This window comes from Calonectris borealis, chromosome 2 (assembly GCF_964195595.1).
Source record: "Calonectris borealis chromosome 2, bCalBor7.hap1.2, whole genome shotgun sequence".
Classification (NCBI taxonomy): Eukaryota; Metazoa; Chordata; class Aves; order Procellariiformes; family Procellariidae; genus Calonectris; species Calonectris borealis.
In genome coordinates this window covers 38,798,849-38,821,996 of record NC_134313.1, presented here as the reverse complement: position 1 = coordinate 38,821,996, position 23,148 = coordinate 38,798,849, and the positions used below count along the sequence as shown (strand labels likewise).

General features: G+C 38.0%; 1 protein-coding gene across 1 annotated transcript in view; it reads left to right on the top strand.

The window, feature by feature from the left end:
- Window positions 1–23,148, top strand: part of PREX2 (phosphatidylinositol-3,4,5-trisphosphate dependent Rac exchange factor 2) — a 194,134-nt gene that overhangs the window by 42,100 nt on the left and 128,886 nt on the right. The window contains exons 2-6 of the mRNA XM_075141682.1: window positions 9,332–9,403; window positions 9,478–9,600; window positions 11,490–11,594; window positions 14,404–14,505; window positions 16,270–16,431. Of these exons, the coding sequence (XP_074997783.1) occupies window positions 9,332–9,403; window positions 9,478–9,600; window positions 11,490–11,594; window positions 14,404–14,505; window positions 16,270–16,431 (564 nt within the window). The remainder of the gene's footprint in view (window positions 1–9,331; window positions 9,404–9,477; window positions 9,601–11,489; window positions 11,595–14,403; window positions 14,506–16,269; window positions 16,432–23,148) is intronic.

The following is a 23,148-nucleotide window of genomic DNA, read 5'->3' as shown; positions in this document are numbered from 1 at the left end:
GTGAAATAAGTAATTTTGCTTTGAAGATAGAAGTTGTTTCACAATGCATTTAAATAGCAACATCATCATAGTATAGACCTGGATGTCTTTTGATTATGCAGATTCTCAGTTTGGTATATTTTTAGGAGAAGCCAGAGTACATAGCATTGTCCGGGAGTTTTTCCAAAATAAGACTATTGTCTTACTAAAAGTCGGAAACGTGGCACACGATTGTTGCATGAAATGAGGCATCGTTGCATATGAGCCTATTAACTTTGTACCATTTGATCATCCCAGGACCTATCTAAATGACAAGTGATAGGAATTAGACATATGTATCCCAGACATGAGAGAGGTTTCCTTACACAGGGAACCGTTCTGATTTCTACTGATTGGAAAAGAACTTAAACGGGATGTTTCTGCTTTTTTCTGTGATCAGGAAGGCACTTTTTAGAAGTACTATACTCACTACAGCTTCCCTGTAGGCTTTGTGAAGAACTGAAATTGGGATAGAAAACTGCTGTTTCATACTCTTCCCTGCTTCATGTTTTTCTTGGCATAAGTGTGCAAATACAAATGGCAGCCAGAATTGGCACTGAGAAGTATTTGAGAAGTACACTTTATTTATACAACTCTGGCAATAAAAATTGTAGAACTCTCAAACACTCTAATTCCTAATTAGCATCTAACCACATTAAACATTAAATAAACTCACAATTAAGGACTGTGCAATCCAATACTAGAAAAAAAATGTGTTACGTATTGAAAACTGAGCATGTAAAAAGCGTTCAGGGGGCTTCCATTATGATCACCTGTTGTAGTGTCAAGTTTTCTCAGTTTATAGGTAAAACAGTTGGCTTATTTAATTAGCTGCCTTAATCATTAAGAACTTAATATTGCATTTTCATTGGTGCTGAGTCACCTTTCCTCCCTTATTCAGATGCAGTCAGAATTAAGCTTTAAATTTTAATTCTGAAAGTGAAGATGTGATGTGTTATTTCAGGTTTCTCATAATTGGCGATAAAGATTATGGCTCTCTTAATTCTGGTGGATATTTTTGAGTCAGAAAAGACTCAAACTTGTTTTTATACGTGTTAATGAATTTTGGAAAGATAAAGAAGGGAGATTAGCAGAAAATTACTTTCTTGTAATATTTTCAAGATTTCTAACTATTATATCTCAAATTGAATCAGAAAACATAAAAGATTCTTTCAAAGGGGTAATTTGCGACAAATGTATTTCTCATCTTGATCATTTTACACTTTCTGAAGCTCATGAGATGCTTTAAGCTAAAAAGAAATATAATTTGATGTGTAGAATTTTAAAGTTGTCTCCAAAATATTTTGGAAATGTTGAATTCTTTTAAACCGGTGTTCTCCTACTAAAAAAAAAAAAAGTTTAGAAAAATCATTGGTTTTGGAGTAAAAATTAAATGCAAATTCAAGAAAAAATTGTTTTTATTGATTACAATAAGTAGACATGTCTGCATAAAAGGAGCAGAAACTATACTATGAAGTATAAAGCTTTCAAATGTATGAATTCTTTTCTAATTATGATTGCAATTTAATAAGAACATACCGTTACTTCCAGATCTACAATTGCTCTGAGATTTCCTAGTTTTTTGTTGTGATTTGCTGGTAGTGAACACAGCTGAATTCACTGAGATTTCCCAGTCAGAACCTAGTGTTCTGTAAATTCGGGAAACTGCTGACTTTTATGAGAGGTAACCTATGTCTGTAGACGTCATTTCTTTTCCATTCCCAGTAGAGTGATACGAGATCAGTTGTATGACTAGCAGTATATTATTCACTTTGTAAAGTGCACCAACAGGACCATACGTTGTATTACCAGAGGGAATTCCACATACACGTGAACATTTTTCCATGCAGTGTCTCTTTTTCTTCATCAGGAAATCTTCAAAATATGATAAAGATTAATCTTGTACTTCTTCACAAACACGCTGGAAACTTTATTCTGGAAATTTTATTCTTTATTGGTATGGACGCCCCTTGTTTGGTTGGTTTATCTGGTGCAATCCCAGACGTCTGTTCTCCCAGAAATTCATATGGGACAGGCAAATCCCTCTTTTCCCCTTACCCTTCCAAAAACTCTCCGTTGGTGATGCTGAGACCAAAATCTAACCTGTTTGCATTTTTAATGGGATAAAGGCTCGGTTACCAGCAACCCATGTTGCATAAAATATTTGCCAAAAATATTAGACATACTCTGCCTTCTGCTCAGCTTGCAGATGGGCATTCATCCCTTACGCCAATATATGGCCTTTCTCTAAAGCTCTAGGTAAGCTATATTTTAATCAAGAAAAAATTTGGATGATCTTCTAGCAGCTTTCTGCACGTGGCGTCAGATTGCAGCAGCACGTGTGAGCCAGCCTGGCATCCAGCCTCTGATTTGGCAACTCCCTTAGGCATGATCTTAACTGCAGTTGTGCGAGTAACTCCGTTGTTCTTCATTGACCAAACTTGTACTGACCAGCAAGAGCATAGCTAGTCCTCAGAAAACTGGTTTCCCCAAATGAAGATATTAGATCTGGGTGACAGGATTCTTGACATCTGGGAAGAAAAGGGAACAGATATCTTCTGATTTGGGCCAGGAAAAGGTTGTACTAAATCTTTTTGAGAATGGCTTCAGTACAAGGAAGAGGGTGGAGGCATCTGACTTCCCGCCTGGCTGAGGGGAACTGGACTTCGACTATAAATCTCTTGCTTTCATCTGCTAGGGGGCTGAAAGGAAGGAGGGGATCAAAAGTGAAAGCACAGTCATAACTGAGGTGATTAGAGGTGGGGGAGATCAGTTTAGGGGGCACTTCCTCGTCAAAGGAGGAAACTTCGTTAGGAGTCTCAGTGGGCATGAACAAGATGTGCAGTAAAAAGTTGAAAAATATTGTCAGTGACTAGGGAAATGCAGAAAAGGAGATTGAGATACAGGACAACGTGAGAAAAGGCTTTCTTGCTCTTCTGTTGGAAAACGTTTTCTGATACGATAGAGAACAACTTTAGCAGAAAATAAAAAATTATACATGACAGACAAGGGGTTGCAATTATCCCAAAATCTGGCAGTATGTTCATCATGTACGAGCAAGTTATGAAGATCCATGTTTTGTCAATGCAATCACCTTTTTTGTGTGTGTGTACTTCTGAGAGTTCATGTTTACTTCAAGGAAATAAGTCTTTCAGGCAGACTTATGCCCCTTCAGGTCAGATGAATGGAGAAGGGAATAGTTTGGTCAGTTGTGGAAAGGAAATTAGTGCTAGAATGGAAAATATTGCAGATGTGGTCCATCTAATCCCCCATCTGTATGGGCAGCAGGATCTGAAGCCAGCTTTGAAAGTGGTTCTAGGTACAGTAGGGAGAAAGAATGTATCTGACCTTGGCTGATGCTCTCTCTGCTGCTTGTGATTCATCCAGTCCTGCAAGATGGGAGAAACAGGTGGTGCCTCAGCTGGTGAATTACTGGAGAGAGAAGAAGAGTCTTTTGTTCAGTAGCAGAAGCCAGCCTGAGCGGCTACTGCCACTGCTGCTGGCACAGGTTAACGGGAAGAGGAGGATAAGCACACAGTGCTTACCACAGCTGCTGTTGCTGCTGGAGTCTTCTCTATTGAATTTTTTTTTTTCCCTGGCAAAATCAAGCAAAAGCGCTTGAACAAAACTAGCATGGTGTTCTTCTAGGACCTGCGATATGACGTGCATTAATTGTAGTGTGCAAAAACTCAGGCTGATGTGCAAAATGCTATCTCGATGTCTGTGAGCTGAATTAGCCATGATAAGAAAATACATTTGGCTAATCACCTATAATCTCGAGGAGTTTTTTTCCGAAGTATAGGTGTCGGGGTTCTCCCTAAGATCATTTTGAATATTGTGAAAAGAGCAAAATATTTTCCACCATCCAGATGCCTATAGATACACTAAGAACGTAAAGAGAAAACATAAAAGCCACAAGTATTTCATCTTTGTGTTTCTAAATTTGTGAAGATAAGCCTATTATCATAGACACTTATAAAAAATGTAATATGTGAACATTTTGCTTGTTGTGGGTTTCTTTTAGGATTTTGTCTTTTGACAGTGTGCAAAATAAAATTTTATTCAGTTTTAATGTACAAAACACCTTGCTAGGTTTATTCATCAGGCTTCAATATGATAGATTGGGTGCTTCAGTTGAACTGGTTTTCCTAAAGTGAAAATATACAGGAAATGACCTTATTAAAAATATATATATTTTTGCAGTCCACTTTGTTTTTGTTTATGACAGTATAGATTTAAGGGTAGAAATAATGTTAAAAGAAGTCTGAGGGGAAAAAATAAGTAACTTCTTTAATTCTTTTTTCAAACAAAAAAGATTATTTTCTTTCTATGCTCACAAAAGTAGGATGATTGCTTTCAGAAGAACAGTTACATATATTTTGTGATCCAGGTGCTCCGACATAATTTCAGGACTTAATTTCTTATCTGTCAAGAAGGCAAAAACTCTTTGTGCCCTGGGAATCTTCTGCAGGCAGACTTCTTTGTCTTCCCTCATTTCATTCCAGATGTCAGAGAAGTCATTTGTGCTGTTGGCAGCTTCTTGTGCTATCTGTAGCGGTGGTGTTTTTCTTTTTTTTTTCAACAACACACAGAGCAACTATAGAGGAAAAAACCCTCACAAACAACCCAACAACGCTACTCTTATTTTCCTAAGACAGAAGTAAAATCCCCATAACAGGAAGTCAGTGTGCATTCTCTCTGAAACACGCTGCCTCGCAAAATGGCAGCAGATCAACAGACAGGCAAACACATTAGTGTTTATTTGGCATAGTGAACAGATTCTTTTATAATTTTTTGAATTCGGATTTTCAGTCTTTATTGTTCGAATTTTCAGTCCCGGTGTTTCCTATAGTGTATTACAGCAGCGTCAGGCAAAGGGTAAAAGAGTTAGAACACGGACTAGTACAGAAAGTATGTAAAAATATTTTGGAAGTAATAAATACACAACCATGAAAAAAGGATTTAGTTATCTTCATTGATATTATTAGTATGGAATCTTCTCCAAATATTCTGTGTAATTCTTTGCCACATTTCTCTAAGGTAGAGGTGAATTACCCTCTTCCTTACCAGTGTGGCACAGAGACTCTGAGTCATAGCCAGAAATAGAGTTTTTATGTCCCCAGTGGAGTTAGGGAACCTTAGCCCTAAACAGTTATCTTATATATTTTATGTGCAGCTGCTCCCCTATTCCAAAAGGCTCAGTTGGTACCCCATGTTTTGTTCTGCAAGTTCGTCAAACTTCTAAAGATCAAACTTCTAAAGATGTGCCTCTTCTTGTTTAGAATTTCCTCAGCTTTTTTGGGCATTTCTTCTCCAAAGCAGCTATACACTGATCATTTAGATGCCATTTTGTGCTAACAAAGTTTCCGGAAAGATGCTTGAGGAAGTTTAGGTTTGTAATTTAAATTTCGAACTTTGCGGGGGCAAGGGTTGTAGCAATCTGAGTGACTGAAGGATATTCCTAGAACGACAGAGTTTTCCGTAGACAGTTCTAAAAGTTGGCAAATGAAACTGGATTAAGATTTTTTTTTTTTTTAATGTAAATAACAAACATCCTCTCTTTTATGTTTCCTCTTCATCTGATCTTTTAAATTTAGACTGCTTTTTATGGTACCCAGCCAACTTGCTCCTCTGGAATGTCTCATGGAGGTCTCTTAACACTGAATTCAAGAAATCAGCAAGAGTCTGGCTGGCAGAGAGTGCCAGGGGCAGCGGGTCTCCTTTTGCAGTGCTGCAAGGGTGAACCCCTGTAGTATAGCAATGTAGCTAGAATACTGGTAGCACAAGATGAAAATGGAAAATTACGTTATGTTTAAACCATATGGCTTTACTGTTCCTTGAGAAAACTAGGAATTGAATGTAAGTTAAGGGAAACTCTGGAACCCACTTGAAAAGCTTTAGGAAAGTTGAGGATCACTGTCTAGGTGACAAAGGTTTGGAACCCTGGTGTGCACTGAGATACGCGTTACTGTCTGTGCTTGATGTTGTGCTAAGAAACATCTACACTAATGTAGATGAATTTTGAAGTAACCTCAGCAAGACATGCAGTATACTCCAGAAAATAAAGATGAGTTATGATTTACTCACATGTGTGCATGATAAATGAAATTACGTGAAGTTTGAGCTGATTTTTTGCTTTGGGGTGGTTTGGTTTTTTTTTTTTTGATGAGCATGGGAATCATGTATGCCAATTGATTGCTACAGTTGTTTGCTCAGTCCAGGAGCAGGGGCTATTTAGTTGTGTCCTTGCAGTGTGTAATGCTTTGCTCCTCCATGTAATGTGGTGCTCAGTAATGAGTCTGGACTTTGAGCAGCAGACTTGAAGTTATGGTAGAATTTTTAGAAACCTCTCAGTGCTATTTCAGAGGAGTTTCTGACTTTTTTTGTGTGTCCGGTTCTTCAGTGAGTCATAAATTAGTTGAGATGTCCATTTTACTTTTCGTTCATTTTTTTATAGGTGTGTTTTTCCTATAGTTAGTAATAGTTTATTTAGTTTATCTTCAAAAACTTCTATAAACATTTTTCTCTTAGCTTAGCAGCTGTCAACTCCTGAGTAGTTTCTGAGCATGCTCATATATTTTCCTTTTAAGGTCTTTTATTTCTTTGTTGGGGTCCTTCTTAAAGCTATGTCTACAAATGACCTGCTTTTTCTTTGTTTACTAATTTTTGAAGAACTGTTCTTGGTTGTCCTCAGTTGATGTTTGAATAATTCTGGAGTCTTTTGAATAGTCATCTCTCCCTCAGACCTACTGTGTGTTCATACAAATTCAGAGATATCTCTCTTTCCATAGTCACAGTGCTGGATTAAGGTTATTTTACGCTGTAACAAAAGCAATTACTTCTCCATCCTCCTGCCTGATGACAGCTGTCTGTTCTCCCTAGCAAAGTCCCAGAGCAGAGGTGTTGTGTGTATGGAGTCAGCGGTGTCTCTGCGTTTCAGGTAGGGAGTTGGCAGGGGCATTTGGCATCGTGGAAACCTGGGTTTCATCATTGCTTTGCATTGCTCACTCCACAGCGGGTGAAGACCATCAAGGATGGGTCTTGGTGGTAGGTGGATGGAGGTAGACACCTCCATCCCAACCTGCACTCCCCTGAATTCTCTTACCCTGCTCTTCTAGAAAACATGAGATTTTTCTGATCACTTTGAGATATGTGTGGCTTTGTAGTGCTCTCATGTAAGTGCCCTGAAAGATTCAAACGGTCACATCCCTAGATTTGTGGGACATAGTGTTCTGATTTTTTCAGGAAGCAAATCTGCATTGATGGGAACAACAGGTGGCAAATCTTTACGAAAAACAGGCATTGTGACTATACTACCCCTGCAGTATGAGTACAGCAACATAACATATGGGTTTGCGCCAAGTTGCTGGAAGGGGCTGAAGTCATCCTAGGCCTCTCTACCTTAATTAGTGTCTGGGTTCTGCAAGAGTTTGGATTTTCCTGGATTCAGTTTCTGATAACCTCTGCAGATGTGGGGTCTGGGACAGTGCTGCTTGGACAACTCTGTTTATTGCAGCTGATGTATGCTCTTCTTGACCTCATGACTCTCAACTAGTGTCTTGAATCACTCGAGAATGAATAATGCCCCAGCTCCCAGATCGTTTTCTGTTTCGCCCTCACCTTCCTTCACAGTTACAGGAAATGAAGATCTTGTGGGATAACATAAGTGTGGGTGAGCAGTATGTTTGGTCTATGGGGAAATAATGTGAACAGAGAGAGATTACAGACAGTAAAAATAGACATGAGGTGCAGAGGTAGTTCTCGTGAATTTTTTTTTCCTCTCCATTCTAAAGTATATTTAATACTGTTGACTGGTTTAGTGAAAACTTCCAAAAATTAATTTAGAGTCATACAGTTAAACAGGCTTTCTCACTCTATGTGGGATTGGTTCTGCACTGTACAGGCGATGCGCACAGTAAATTTGCCACAACCCCTGTGGATATTCATAGCAAGGAAGGATATAAAGGTCTGTCATCCACCAATAGTTAACTGCTGCAAATGAATTAATGGCATTTTTTACCATCAATAAAACATAAGAATGAAAGCATAAATAGTCAGGAAAAAGAGGGGTTTAAAGAAGTAGAAAATCTACATTACTGTAGAAAGTGATATGAAACATCCAATGTGCTGGCAATAGTCCGAACCTAATTCTGTTTATGTCCTGGATAACTAGATTTGTCTTTTCAATAATAAAAGTGTGTAATGCCAATTACATAGTCCTCTTCAGTAGAGAAAGGATCACTGCTTGGGAATGAAAATGTTTAAGTCCCAGCAGAGAGAAAAAAAGGGATGCCGTGACTGCTATCCTTCCACACAGGGGTTATTTATTGCATCTTTTATGGAATTTGCACCACGCCAGAATTTAGATGAGTTTGTGTACAGTGTACAATGCACAGTGACTTGGAGCTAAATGGTTATGAAAGACATGACATTTGTGCACTTGTGGTGCCAGTTTTTAATGACTAAAGAATATGTGTGTCTATGTGAAGAACTGTCAATGTAAGATTTTAGTTTACAGTATGTAGATATTTTCATAACATACCCCAGTCTTTGTAATGGAATGAATTAATAAGAATTAATTACATCTTTTGTACCTGAAATGTGATTTATTTCTGTTGGAATGACTTTTTGTACATCTCTTCTTATTGTTTCCAATTCTTGAATGTGAAATGTAAGAAAACTTATTCTTTGGGTATTTTATTAGTGGTGTTAATAACTTCTCATTTGATCCCCAAGGATGAGGTCTTGGGGAGGGAAGAGTGAACATTTTCATTAAGCAAAACCAGGTGCAGCTGACTGTTATTTAAGTGAATTTACTTTACAATAGGTTTGATTATTAATACATCAGAAACCTTACTTGTGGTTTCTATGGTAAAAGTTACATTTCATAGTAGTATCTCCTGACTAGTTTTAATTTAGAAATTAGTGGCTTATTTTGGCTTTGTCGTGCAGTCAATTTGTAAAGTGCTAGAGCAAGATTTTGAAAATTACTCATTTTGCTCTTGCTTGATTGTAATATGAGTGCAGGGTGGAAGTGGTACTTCAGAGAATGTTCAGTTTCTCAGCTTCATAACTATTTTACTGTTTAACTCTTTTTAACACTATGTAGATAGGGTTTTATATCATGTTAGGATAACCAGACTATTAAATGCTTTATAAATAAAATACTTGTTTTAGATTCCAAATAATATTTTGATGTGACTCTGTATCCAAAGCATAAGAAATTTGGGAAACAAATTATAAGCATAAAATGCCAAAAGTTGTTCAAGTCTTCCTGAAGTAACTTTTTCCTTATTTGACTTGTTTCACGCAGGCTTTCCTTCACCGAATGATCCAATGTGCTACAGCCAAAGTGGATAAAAATGTCACGGAAGAGACAGTTAAGGTTAGTCTACTAATTGCATATTTCTTCTGTTTTGTATCTGATGTTTTATTTATGTATGTTTTATTCTTTTCCAGATGTTGTTTTCAAATATTGAAGATATTCTTGCAGTTCACAAAAACTTCCTGTCCCTGGTGGAGGAGTGCTTACAGCCAGAACCTAATGCGCAGCATGAAGTTGGAAGCTGCTTTCTTCATTATGTACGCTATCTTTTATTACAGCCTTATTTCACTTTTTTCCTTTATTAATTGTCTTTATTAATTACTGTCATGATGATGAGTGTACATAGTCATGAGGACAAAATATGACTTGATTGTATAATGTAGAGTACTTTGAGGTCATCTCTTGGTTATTGTCATTTCCAAAAAAAATCAGGGAGGAGAGTGAAGAAAGAACATATGAAATGGGCAAACTTTTGTTGTTTCATCATTTTTATATTTGCCAAATTAGCCCAGGCTGACAAACTGAGCCCTACAGCGTGGGCAAGGCTGGTGCCTATATGTGAGATGGAGGTACAAGGATCAGGGTTGCATGAAACAGCAGAAGTAATAATATGCTTTATTTTTATTCCCCTTTGATGCTAGGCAAAAATGTGAATATTTAACAAAGAATTGCATATGCTGGGTAAAATATCTCCATGGTTCTGGACTGTGAAGATATTTTACTTCTCACAACTGCAGCACCTCCACAAGTACGTTTGTATGTCCTGTAGTAATTGTTTTCTAGGAGTATTATTTTTCCTGTTGGAGCAAAACAAGGATGTCAGTGTTACAGAGCTGGATCAGGACAAGTTAGTTTGCTTTCAGTTGTAGGCCTAACAAAAAGTCTAGGTTTCATTGTTATGTCTGGTTAGAGTCCCATTTGTTTGCTAAGTTTTGTTTATTCATTGTGGGAGGAGAAAGTTATTAATGGTTCATGGAAACATTGTACAGAAGTTGAGTAACATCAGTTTTTGACTCTGCAGAAGTATGGATCATATTTCAAACAAGTGTTTGCAGACAAAATAGGTAATCATGTCAGCAAATAAGCCGCTCAGTTGTGCATTTTCTTCCTGTTTTTTTATCCTGTGTTTGTGATGGTCCAGCCTCTGAAATTTTTCAGCAAAACCTTATGAAGTTCAACAAAGACAAATGTAAGGTCTTGCACCTGGGAAAACATAACCCAGGAGTGCAGCACAGGCTGGGATCTACCTGGCAGGGGAGGAGCTCTGTGGAAAGGGACCTGGGGTGTCCTGGTGGACCACAAGCTCAGTATGAGTGAACAGTGTGCTACTGAGGCAAAGAAAGCCAACAGGATGCTGGGTTGCATCAACAAGGGCATCACCAGCAGAGATGAAGAAGTCATTATCCCACTCTACTCAGTGCTTGTCAGGCCACACCTGGAATACTGTGTTCAGTTTTGGTCCCCGCTATACGAAAAAGATGTGCACAGGCTGGAGAGGATCCAGAGAAGGGCCACAAAGATGATCAAAGGGCTGGGAAGCCTGCCATATGAGGGAAGGCTGAGAGAACTGGTTTCGTTCAGCCTGGAGGAAACAAGGCTTAGGAGAGACCTTATCACCATGTTCCAGTATTTAAAGGGTGGCTACAAAGAAGATGGAGACACCCTTTTTACAAGGAGTCACGTGGAAAAGACGAGGGGTAATGGGTACAGGTTACTCCTGGGGAGATTCTGATTGGACACAAGAGGAAAATTTTTCACGATGAGAACAATCAACCATTGGAATAATCTCCCCAGGGAAGTGGTGGATTCCCCAACATTGGACACTTTTAAGATTGGGCTGGACAGGGTGCTGGGCCATCTTGTCTAGACCGTGCTTTTGCCAAGAAAGGTTGGACCAGATGATCCTTGAGGTCCCTTCCAACCTGGTATTCTATGATTGAAATTCCCAAGTGATGCTTCCAGACTGTCCATAATTCTAATTTGAGGCTGGACCTCAAATAATAAACGTAGGAGGAAGAGCTGACCTTCCAAAATGAAGACTATATTAGCTATTCAGCTTTGAAAAGTGTTCATTCCATGTTTTATTAATTAAAAAAAAAAAAACAAAATGGCAAGTGAAGAACAATGTATTTCTTTGTTTCTGCAGAAAGAGAAATTCCGTATCTATGATGAATACTGCAGTAACCACGAGAAGGCACAGAAAGTTCTGCTTGACCTTAACAAAATAAGAACAGTGCGGACGTTTCTTTTGGTAAATAAACTTTGAACTGGTGTTCTAACTTAATATTTTTTGAATGGGCAGTGAATTGTTAGCACTGTCACCTCCACCATGTAACAACTACAAGTAGACCTGCAAGTGGTTAGCAGGCAGTTTCAGCTGCAGGTGATGTTTCCAGAGGATGGGGTTGTGTACATCATATTTTCACTGCTGTACTTGGATCCGTGCGTAATACAGCATTAGGGAGTGTGCCTTGAACTTGCTGGCCAAGAGACAATAGTGTAAATCTGGCCGTGCCTGTACGAAGAAAAAAGAATAGGATAAGATATACGAGGAGGGGTAGGGAAAGAAATTAGAGAGAGGAAGCTGAAGGACTCGTCAGAACTTCTGAAGAGAAAGTCCACGTTCTGGTACTGTAGCCATGGCTGTGCCAGACAGAAAAATGTTTTGTTATGGATCGTGGAGTAGCCATCCTTAGATGCTGACTTAATCTGGGGTCAAAAGAAACAGCTACACAATTAATCTTTCACTTTACAAGACAAATAAGGAGGGGTTTTAAAATGTTAAGTATGATAGTCCTCATGATTTTCCCACAGCGAAACCAGTTTCCATGAAAATACTGAGTTTCCTAATAGTTGACGTTAGTTGTTAAAAGAAGGATTCAGTATGGAATGATTTTTGTGTTTTCCTTCATGGTGTCCTGTGATAACAAGGTCAGCTTTGAAATGTGGGGCCTACTATATTGGAGCTTAAATGCCTGAGAAGGTGCCCTCAGATATGATATCAAATTTCAGAGTGATCAGATCTGATTATTGCATTTTAGGACTGGAGAGCAAATGACACTATCAGCAAAGCATCACAGATATGGTTAAAAAAAAAGATGATGCCAATGCTGGCAGTGTCACAAGTTTTATTTAATTTTATTAATTATTTTTAGCATGCAGTAGGCTTTCACTACTGCTGTTGACGGAGTTCTTGGTGAAATTGTTCTGTTGCAGCTCACTAAATTTTCGAAAGATTCTGGGTCTCACTCCCTTCCTAGCTGCATTTAATTACAGCCAAGTTAATGAGCAGTATGGGAATTTCCTTATTGTAGCGGGTACTGGGTGACATGAAGCTCCATCTGCCTTTTTGCTAAGAGTCTCTTTTGAGCAGTGTTCCATTCATAGTTAAAAACAGCTTTAAAGTTGTCCTCTTTTTCCTCAGCGGTTGACACAGTATCCCTCACCTTGCCCCAGACTTGAGGAGCTGCACACACATGGTTCTTGTATTGGGACCAGCATGGCTGGACTCAAGAAGAAGGGGTGAATGCTGGCTACAGAGACAAAAAGCAAAATATTCCAGTGAAAGATTGCAAAGAGTTTTTTTTGTGAGAAAGGAAGCCAAGTGTGGAGTTGTGGCAGTTCATGATGTGTCAGTGTCATGTACTCCTGGGCACATGCACAGGGCTTCCTCATAGATTCAGGACCTGTCTGTAGAATAAGTGGCAGCAGTCTAACCTAGAGAACAGGAGGTCTGACTGTTTGATTTGGAAGTACGATTGAAGCCGCCTAGCCAGACAGAACAGTTCAGGTCATTAGAGATGTGATTATCTACAAATAACTGGGAGCTGAAACCAAACTTTTGAGCCTTTAAGTATAGAGACAGTCATTATATAAACCTATAGTCTGCATTGCCATTATCTTGCTCGGCCTTTATCAGTAAAGCTTTTTCATTGGCAGGTTAAGTGAGATCCTTTAGGATAAAGGATCCTTTAGGATAAGACAGAAGCTGCTTAACCATAAGTACAAAGCAGAGACTTAAGGGTAGGTGTAGAGATCCCCCTGGCAGCACTTGGTTATGGGGTATGTGCGTTGTGAGTTATGTGCTGAGCGGAACGGCCACCCAGTTGTGTAGCCTCTGTTCCATCAACAATGTGTCTGCATCCAGATTTGTGGCCTGCGTCAACGTACCATCTGGCTGTGTTAAACTACTTTTGTTTAGTGTTCTCAGTTTAGACATCTTGCTCTTTGAAGCTGTAGATTATCTCATACCATTGCATCACAGTTCCTTCTGATCTCTCCATTAAATAATTTCCATCATTACTTTAGGTCTTTATGTACTTAGACTTTAATTCCAGCAATTTCAAATATTTGCTGTGATGTCCCTTGCATACTGTGTTATCTCAAATAGCCCTTATTCTTTTTTCTTTCTCTCTCAGCTGCTTTTTCATGGATGCTTTCACCCAATATCTCATGTATTCTCTGCTTCCATAGTTGGATGTCTTGTCAAATCTCACATATTCTTTAGCCCATGACTAAGGAAATTTTATTCATTGCACATTGCATTTAAATATAGAAGCACGTAAACAGAAGACTTTTTTGTGTGTGTGTATGAGGATGGCCATATTCAAACTTTTCAAAGCGTCTTTGATGCTACTTACTGTCATGTCCACACCTTTTGGAACAAACAGCACCTGTAGTGGTCACCCTGAATTAATTTTGGTTTTGTTTGTTGAAGTGTGAAAGCATATTTTTAGTATTTTATTTACTGTATTATATTTTTAAACTTTAAAAAAAGGCCACTCTTAATCAGACTGGATAAAGAGGATACCTAGGGGAGATGCCTGCGTAACACCGTTGCAGCTTCCTTGTCATGTATGGTAGTCAGTGTACCTGCCTGTGCATGTGTTCAAGCCTGTTCTTTTGACACTCTTGCAAACCTCTCTCATCACATATTTAACATATACCTACATAATTTATGTATAGCTTAGCCAATATTGCTGTGTGCATATGCCCTTGTCTTTATTTCTGATAATTTTCTTGGGATTTTTTAATCATTTCTGAAACTGTTCACACTCTAGAATTGCATGCTCCTTGGAGGACGCAAGAACACAGATGTACCGTTGGAGGGATATCTAGTAACGCCGATACAGAGAATATGCAAGTATCCCCTTCTTTTGAAGGTACTTACAAGATTTTTATCTAGGACTTTATACTTCTATAGAAAGCTGGTTGCTAAGCATATTTCCAAACTGCAGGAACAATCTCTCTACACAGTGAATAATCTCTTTATTAGATACTGGACCCAGACTTGCTCTCATTAAAGCCAGTGGCAAGTCTTCTGACATCAGTATTAAAAGGACTGAGGAGTTTGGCTGGGTCAGGATGATTAGCTCCCTTCTGCATCTAGTCGTAAGGTTGCCTCTCCATTGTTGAATGGAAGTGAGCCAATTAAGGGAGTTTAATGAGACTGATTTCATCTGGTTTTGACCACGTCCTTGCTTAAAGTGCTAGGGATAGCAGTTTGTTAGTGACATGCTTTGATGATTCTAATTTAGCATCACCAAGCTGTAAATGAAAAATATTTATGAAAATGATTTGTAAGAAAAACTGTAGAGTAACAGTAAGATGCTGTGGGTGGTTCTATGCACATTTATATGTTTATTTTTATCTTACCGTTACAACTTAAAACTTAATGAAAAATGTTAAATGTGCTTATAAACATTAGATATTCAAACCTCTGAGTTATTGAAATTCTTCGCATGTTAGGAAATAAAATAATACAATCATCAGGAACGTAAATATTTAAAATGAATTCATGCTTACAAAGTAAGGTTTAATATTGTTTATTGTTTCAAACTGTGAGAGAAAAGCCAGGGCAGATTCTGCTCTAGAAGCTACTTGAAACCTGATTATTGGACAGTATTTTTCACAATGCATGCGTGAGTGTAGATCTGAAACATTGCCAGTTATGAGGCATATGCATGTCATTGCACTCACATAAAAACCTAAAAGCAAACATGTTAAAATAAAGGTTTTTAAAGCAAATTAAAGAATATAATAATTGCAATGAGGTTTGAGTCATCCCAGATATCTGTGGTTTTACAGTTCCCTTGGCCTATTTTGAAATTATTTTTGTCTTCTATTTTTTGAATGAAGGATCTACAGACAAAACAAGGGAAAATGACTAATGAATTACTTCAGGGATACATTGAAATTAATATATTTGTCTTAAATTTAAATACAGGGTGTGGTGGCAGGAGGGTTAGGGCTCCAGGAGGAATGTACCCACGCCTCAGTCAGAGTATGCACTGAAGGCTGTCCAGAGTCAGTCCAGCTGTAAATGGGTAGTTGGTAGTTTGAGATGGGAAACCTCAAAGGAATACTGGCAACTCCACTTTTGTTTTTTAGTATGGCTGCCATTACTAGTAACTATCTGAAATCAGTGAGTCACCTAAGCTATTGTTCAGTGCTCTGGTGTATTGCACTAGGTTAAACAATACTGTGGAGCTAAAGGAGCATGGTTTTTGCCCTGAGTTGCAGGAAAGGCAGGTGTTAATTTTGATGTCAGTAAACTAACATTTTTAAGCAGAATTGTTATCCTTGCTATTGAACAGTTCCATCCTGTGGAATATAAACAACAACAACAACAAAAAACCTCAAAAAATGAAGCTCAACATGAAGAAACATTGTTCGGGGGAGAAAGTAGCTGAAATGCAAACTTCTTCCTAAGTAGTGATTATTTTTATTGTTAGTAATGTATTGCTCTAAGTTTTAGTGTCCTACTAGGACACAATGTTGGAGGGTTTATAACTTTTGCATCTAGTAAAAGAGAAGTCTGGCTACTTTTTGATTTTGTATCCTACTCAATTTAAGCCTCCTGTAATGTACATTTAGAGATCAAAGACAGGTTTCTTTTTTTCTTTTTTTTTTAAATGTTTAAATAGGAGTTACTGAAGCGGACTCCAAGGAAGCACAGTGACTATGCGGCCCTAATGGAAGCCCTCCAGGCCATGAAAGCTGTCTGTTCCAACATAAATGAGGCCAAGAGACAAATGGAAAAATTAGAGTTTTTGGAAGAATGGCAGTCTCATGTTGAAGGATGGGAGGTACTGTCATAAGATTTGTCGTTTTCTATATTCAGGAGGGAGTAACAGTTTTCAACAAGCATGTATTGCACTGTTTTTGTCATCCTGAGGTACTGTAAACTCCTCAGTTCTGTGAAATCACAGCTTTTATTTGGGATCTACTCTGTAAATTAAGTGTTGTCCATGACTGAGCACCAGTGTATAAAATAGCATACTTCCAGGAAAGAGGGCAAATGTTTAGTGTTTTACTTAGAATATTGATCATTTACATCAACATGTGTGCACGCATACGCATCTATAAATCCTAATTTAACTGCTGCTCTGATTTTACTGCTGCCTGCCTAACAGCATTTTGTCTGGTTGAAAAAAATTTTTATTGTTTATTATTGATTAAGCACAGAATCCATTAGTTTTTGTCAGCTTGTAGGTAGTCCCATACTATTGGCTGACCTAAATTAACATACATGTGTGCCATAGAACCTGTGTAAGACTTGTTTTTTTTTTTTTTTTATAGTTTGCAAATGGAGGAGCTTTAATGCTTTAGTTTTGTGAAGAAAGCATAGGTCTGTTCCTGAGTTAGAGTTTTCAATAGTAACCAGAAGAGCCATCCTTTCAGCTAGATAACAACAAGGTCAAGTAGTTGTAGCACCAAAATCTTCCTTTTGTATTATTTTGGGCACTATAATTATTTTATACAGACAGGTAGATGTAGATATAGGTGTATCTTTAAATTGCCTTGAGTGTTTTGTATCAAAATGTCTGAGCTGCCTTGCACTGAGATGGGAGGGACACACAAGTGAAGTCGCAGTAAAAGAAATATAAAGCAAGTAATATAAACATTTTTTTAAAAAATTAGTTTTGAATATAATACGCAGGGTTTTTTAAGACACAAATTTCAACATGGAAGTAGTTCTTTGCTTTTTTGAATACTTTATTCAGATGTGCTACTTCTCTTCCTGAAAGAGCTGCTTAAGAACTAGAGGAAGAGATTTTATCCCTTTAAGCTCTGTGGAAGGCTTGCTGGCTGGAAAAGGTAGCAAGGAAAATGTATTTTTTGCATGTTAGTCTGATAGACTGAGACCTGATCTTTCAGCTATGCAGTGGGAAATGACCTGCCTTTCTACAGAAAAAGGAAAGGTTAGGGACACTGATGGGACACTGAATCAGAGAAAGCTTTGAGATAGACCTGCCTGAACTTTAGCTGACAGAGTTCCCCAAGAAACCTGACAACTGAAAATTAGAATATTGACTAGAAGAGTCAATTTTTAAGTAGATATTCATAGTAGTAGATAAAACAACAGAAACAAAAAATAGTTTCTACACAGCTCTGTTCCCTCCCTACATCTCCTGCTGTTACCGCACCTGCTGTTCCTTGAACTTGCTCTACCTAAGGATACGCTCCGCTTCTGCAACAGTGGATTCAGTCTCCCCCTGCCTTCCAGAAGGGTTCAGCAGAATGAGCCACTGTCTGAAAGGAGCATAAAAATTACACTGAACAAAGAACCCCCTAAATACTGCCCTTTACACTGCAAAATTATTTCCTGTCTGTTCCACGTGAAGTCTCCTGATCTGTGGACTTACGCAAACCTTTGGTTTGTTGTTAATTGAGTAGTGTGGGAAGATTTGATTAGTTCTAAATGTGGATTAAGCAACTAATTTTACTTTAATCAAAATTCTTCATGTTTCTTCAGTGCATTGTGGGATTTGAAATGTATCACTTAAGGTATTTTTCCTTTTCCTGTGTAGCAGCATTTTCAAGAAGTCCTCTTCCATTTCTGTAATTGGGGTAGGTATAATTTAGAGCGGAGAAATCCTCTTATGCCAGAGTTCAGAGCACTCTAGTCTTTTGGTACAGGACTGTCACTATAACACATTCCACAAAAATTCACTGTGCTTCAGGAGAAGGAATTTTAGCAAGTACAAAAGCTATATAATTGCTGGTCTGTATTCAGGCAAATCTTTCTGCATTTAGTTGTAATCCTCAGTCTCAAATAAAAAAAAAAAAGCTATCAAAGACAAATGACAGAGAATGTGTACTCATGCCATGATATTGTTTGTAGGATTTTGAAAAAGAAAGGACTAAGTTAAAGTAGACCTCTAAATGTTGTAATTGAGAGGAGGTCTAGTTGACCTAACACTTTCCAAAAGAAGCAATGTTGTTTAGGCTTGTTGAAAATAAGTTTCTTTTCGTAATTAGTTTGAACTTGCTGTCATCAGCAATAACTTGGAAAGATTAGTGTATGTGAATATTAAAATACATTAGACATGCTTGTGCAATAACTTCATGATAGAAGCAATAGCAAGTTAAGTGCTTATGTTGCTGAATATTTTATGGCAAGGAAATTTGTTAAATGATCCTTATTGCCTATCACTAACTTAATTATTTCTATTCTATCCTTCTATTATTTTCAATTTTTCAGTCAAGTTTTCCACTGCACTGTAGTGATTAAAATTCTTTTACTTGCTTTCAGTGCCTGAGTCTTATAGATACTTGTCAAATCCATCTTAATGAACACACTCAAGTATAAAGTTGCTGTATTATTAACTCAATGCATTATTAGTCATGTAAGTTGGTTAAGAACTGACTGTTCTCAAACCTCTAACCCTGAAAAGGGAATCCACTTTCCTGCATTAAGCTTCTTCTGAATCCTTAGTAAGACATACCGTAGTAAATTTATTTGCTGTTGGAAATGTATTAATGAGCAAAGGTAACAATGAGAACAAATAACAATGGACAGAACCATGCGAAACATAGACTTACTCTCTCTGCGCTCAGAATGTATTCTGTGAACCTAACATAGTCATTTCCTTCCAACCTTGGATTTCTTTTTTTTTTTTTTCCCCTTCCCCCTAGATTTAATTTTAGGATTTTGCTTGTGCTTGAACGCTGAAATAGTGCCATTGTCTTAAAATAGTATATTTACAGTAGAGTTATGTGGTGTTTATTGTAGTTTAGCTGATCAGGTTTGATGTCATCATATGGTAACCGCAGGGTGCCCAATCTGGCAAAATTGCCCTGATCTTAATATGCGCATCCTTTTCAAACATAATATACGGTTAGTCCTTGAAATGGTAAGAATTCCAGAGCATGTATAAGAGCTAACAGTATTTTGAATGACTCCCAACAACAACTACAAATAAATCTCTGAATGCAATGTATGAGAGTGGATTTAATTAAATAAACATCTGGTTTTCTGCATTGCCTAAAAATAAAGAGGCAAACTTGTTGGAGATTTCCTTCCAGAAGGAAATGCTTAGCACATTGCTTGGCCTCAACTAGAAGGAAAGGGAAAAAAATAAAGACTATTTTTAGAATCTGATCAAAGCATGACTTGAATTCCTATACATAAGTGTCATAAAATGAAGCTTGTGTTTATTATGATAAAAATACAGATTCATGGAAAAATGGAACATCTGTTTCAAGAAAGAAAATTTTGAGTATAATGACTTTCTCACTTAATTTCCTAAGTGGTTAAATTTGTTGGCCTGAATTCAGAACTTGTGTAGGTGGCTGTCTCAGCTGGAGAATGGCTCAGCAGCTGAAGGAGTCTGTCAGTAAAATTTGCGTGGATGTTATAGTGAGAGAAGAAAAAATAAAATTGTTGCATTTGTTGTAAGCTGGAAACCGAACAACCCAGTCTGAGTCACAGGCCAACTTAGTGACAATAGCATGGGATATTCTGTTCCTTTTCCTTCCGCCATATTGTCAAGCAGTATTTTAATAGAGGTTTCTGTTTTAAACTCCAGAATTTTTAGCCCTTTCCCCTATTTTATTTCTGTTTCCTACGCCCATGTGCAAGTACTGAAGAGTAAGTTAATATCTGCTTTTTCTGATCTTTATCACTGCTAGTGTGATGGCCGTGGAATCAGTATGGTCAGACCTCTGTGTTTGACTGAAATTTGCCCAGAATATGTGGATAAGTAGCTTTTGTAACAAATAAAACCAACAAATGCTGCTTTTGATCTCGAGGTAATGAAGGACATTTTTTAATGTCAAAGATGGGTATTTAATGACTTAAGGATGAGGGGGATATTGTTTTACATTTCTTGTATATAGTCTCTCTCCTTCCAGTGCGTTTTAAATGCATGTATTTTGTGATATGGTCATGGTAGCCCACATTTCAGAGCTCTTGCCTGAGCTATGACCTTAGTGGACTGATAGGTGACTGACTGGCAGCCCGGGCTTGTTAGGAGCCAGTTGTATCTAAATAGCCTGCAAGCTGTGAGATCTTATGGGCTTTTAATTTCCACACCAGCTGTCCTGGAAAACCACACAGTCCTCAGCCCCAGTGCAACCCACAGGAGAGGACTGCTCTACAGTTAGGTGCTTGGAGTCTTCAAAGGCTCAGTAGGAAAGATGGAGGAAAAACGAGTCTAGATTCACAGTATAAGCCTGCTTTGGAAAGCAAAAACTTTCTTTGTGTTTTTTTTTTCCAATTGAATCCTTTATATGTTTTGTTAGAAGATGATTAGAACAAGTTTGTTTCTGCAGTACATGGCATTTTTAAATTGACATATTACAAAAATGCTGGTTTCAGTGAAAATACCCCATCAGCTCCAATTGCAGGTGCTTTAAATGTATGGAAACATGAATTGTAGCACAGTAGTAGTGATTTTACATTTAGGTTGAGCAACTATATGATCTTCCCTTGCAAGCTCTGAGTATAAATGTATGTATTCATGAAAACTTTAAAAAAACAAATTACTTTTCAGATTCAGATTGCTCTTTTTTGAGATTTCCCTGGTAGTTTCAATTCAACATTTAATGAAAACATGTTTGTGTTAGACGGTTTTGGTAATATTTGTTCCAAAAATATTGCTTGTAGGTAGCATGGTTCAGTTTTAGCTGTGCAGTAGATAGCCTCTGCTGCTTCTGGGACAAGGGGGACCTCTCATCCGTCATTGCAGCCTCGAACCTTCTCCCGTGAAAGGGAAACTCGGAGTTGGATAAATGAATTATCCTGCTGGGCTGGATGTCAACTGTAGCTTGGTGTTCCTGCTGCAAACCCACGTAGAGGTTCAAGGCATGGCTACATCCTTCATGAAAACGTTCTTATAGTTGTCAGTCCTCCTTTGAATTGCATGGTGGATATGGCAGTGCTTGTGTGCTCTCTGCTTTATCCTTCTTTGGGCATGTTTTTCATCCCTAAGGGATGCGGTGGAGAGGCGTGTTCACCCCAGGTGTAGAGACAGCAGTACTTTCGCATAATATGCCCTTCCTCTTTTGTCCCTTCCTGCTCCATGTCCACCCAAATTCTAGGAACAGGCTGACCCTAACAGTGTTACATAGGTAAGGGGATGACGGGGGATTTTTCTGCACTGGCAGTGTTATGTAGGACGGCCAGATATGACTTCTGATCCTGTTATCTTATTCCCTTGGACTTCAGCAAATAAAACAGCAATAACAAAATTCGCTGACCTGCGGCCACACCAGCATAGGTTGTGATCTTGTCAAAAGGTATCCGACAAGTGAAGTTAACGCTGTTCAATATTTGGATGAGAGGTCTCCAAGGGAAAAAAATGTCTCTAGAATGTTTTTTTCATCATCTAGCAGTATATATTAGAAAAGGAGGAAAACGAAGAGGAAAGCAATAGCAAAGGGTAGTAATGTGATACAGATAATACTCACTGTCATATTGCAACATTGAACTTGAATCATGAATGAGGCAAATCCTGATAATTCAGGTAGCCTGAATTATATACATTTAAAATATCTATAAAGTATGGTATTTTATGACGTGATGCTGGCACGGTAGCAGATCTTGCTAGGACTGCTGGGAAAAGGTTGTATTCTTCTACAGTGAAAATGAAGTTTTTCAATAAAAAGAGACAAAATGTTTTCATAAAACCCTTTCTATGAAAAAATACACCCTTTTGTAGAAAGCTGAAACTGCTGAAACAGTTTTGAAGCTGAAATTTATTTGGCTTCCCTGCAAAAAATTACAGTTTTCCAGCAAAGCTGAAGTTTTCTGTAAAAACAAACCAAAAACCTTTAAAAAATATCCAGCCTTTTAAAATGCAAATTATTAGTAAGTACTGTTCCAGCAAATTTTAAAAGCAGCATAAGGTACTGGTTACTCTTTTTAATATACAAAAGCTATGATATAGAATGGAAAGAAATGACCTGCTTTTCTGTAGTTGTGGTCAGCAAACATTAAGTGCAGCCCTAATTTATGCTTAATTTATATTACTGGGTGTGCTTTTAAGGTGTTTCAGTGTTTGCTTTCAAACAAAACTGTAAAATTAGTATGCCAGCTTCTGGTGCTTCTTCTGTCTTAGGAAGGGAAGTATGGTGTAGTGGCTATAGATGACATTCATTTTTGGCTCATTTGATCCTAAATGGAAACAAGAGTGGTTAGTTAATACTGATACTGAAGCTGCTTTATTTAGAGACCTGAATTGTGTTCCAGTGTGATGGTTGTGCAATCTCTCTTATCATCTCTGTAAACAGACTGTGTTCTCCTTAGAACAGCGTCTGAGCTATTGCTCAATATTCAGTGCTGTGACATACAAAGGATGAACGGTAAGATGAAAAGCTGAGAGCAGAACCCATGATTGCTTCTTGGCTCTTAATTGAATGCATGTTTCTTTGGGCTACTGTGGTTAGATCAAGAAGGGGAAGTAACTACAGCTATTGCAGGCGTAAGTCATTCAGAACATGTGTAGATGAAAGGAAGGTCCTGGCTTTTGCAGATTTTCCAAGCTGACTGTTGAGTGCCTCAAGTTAGGAAACTCCTC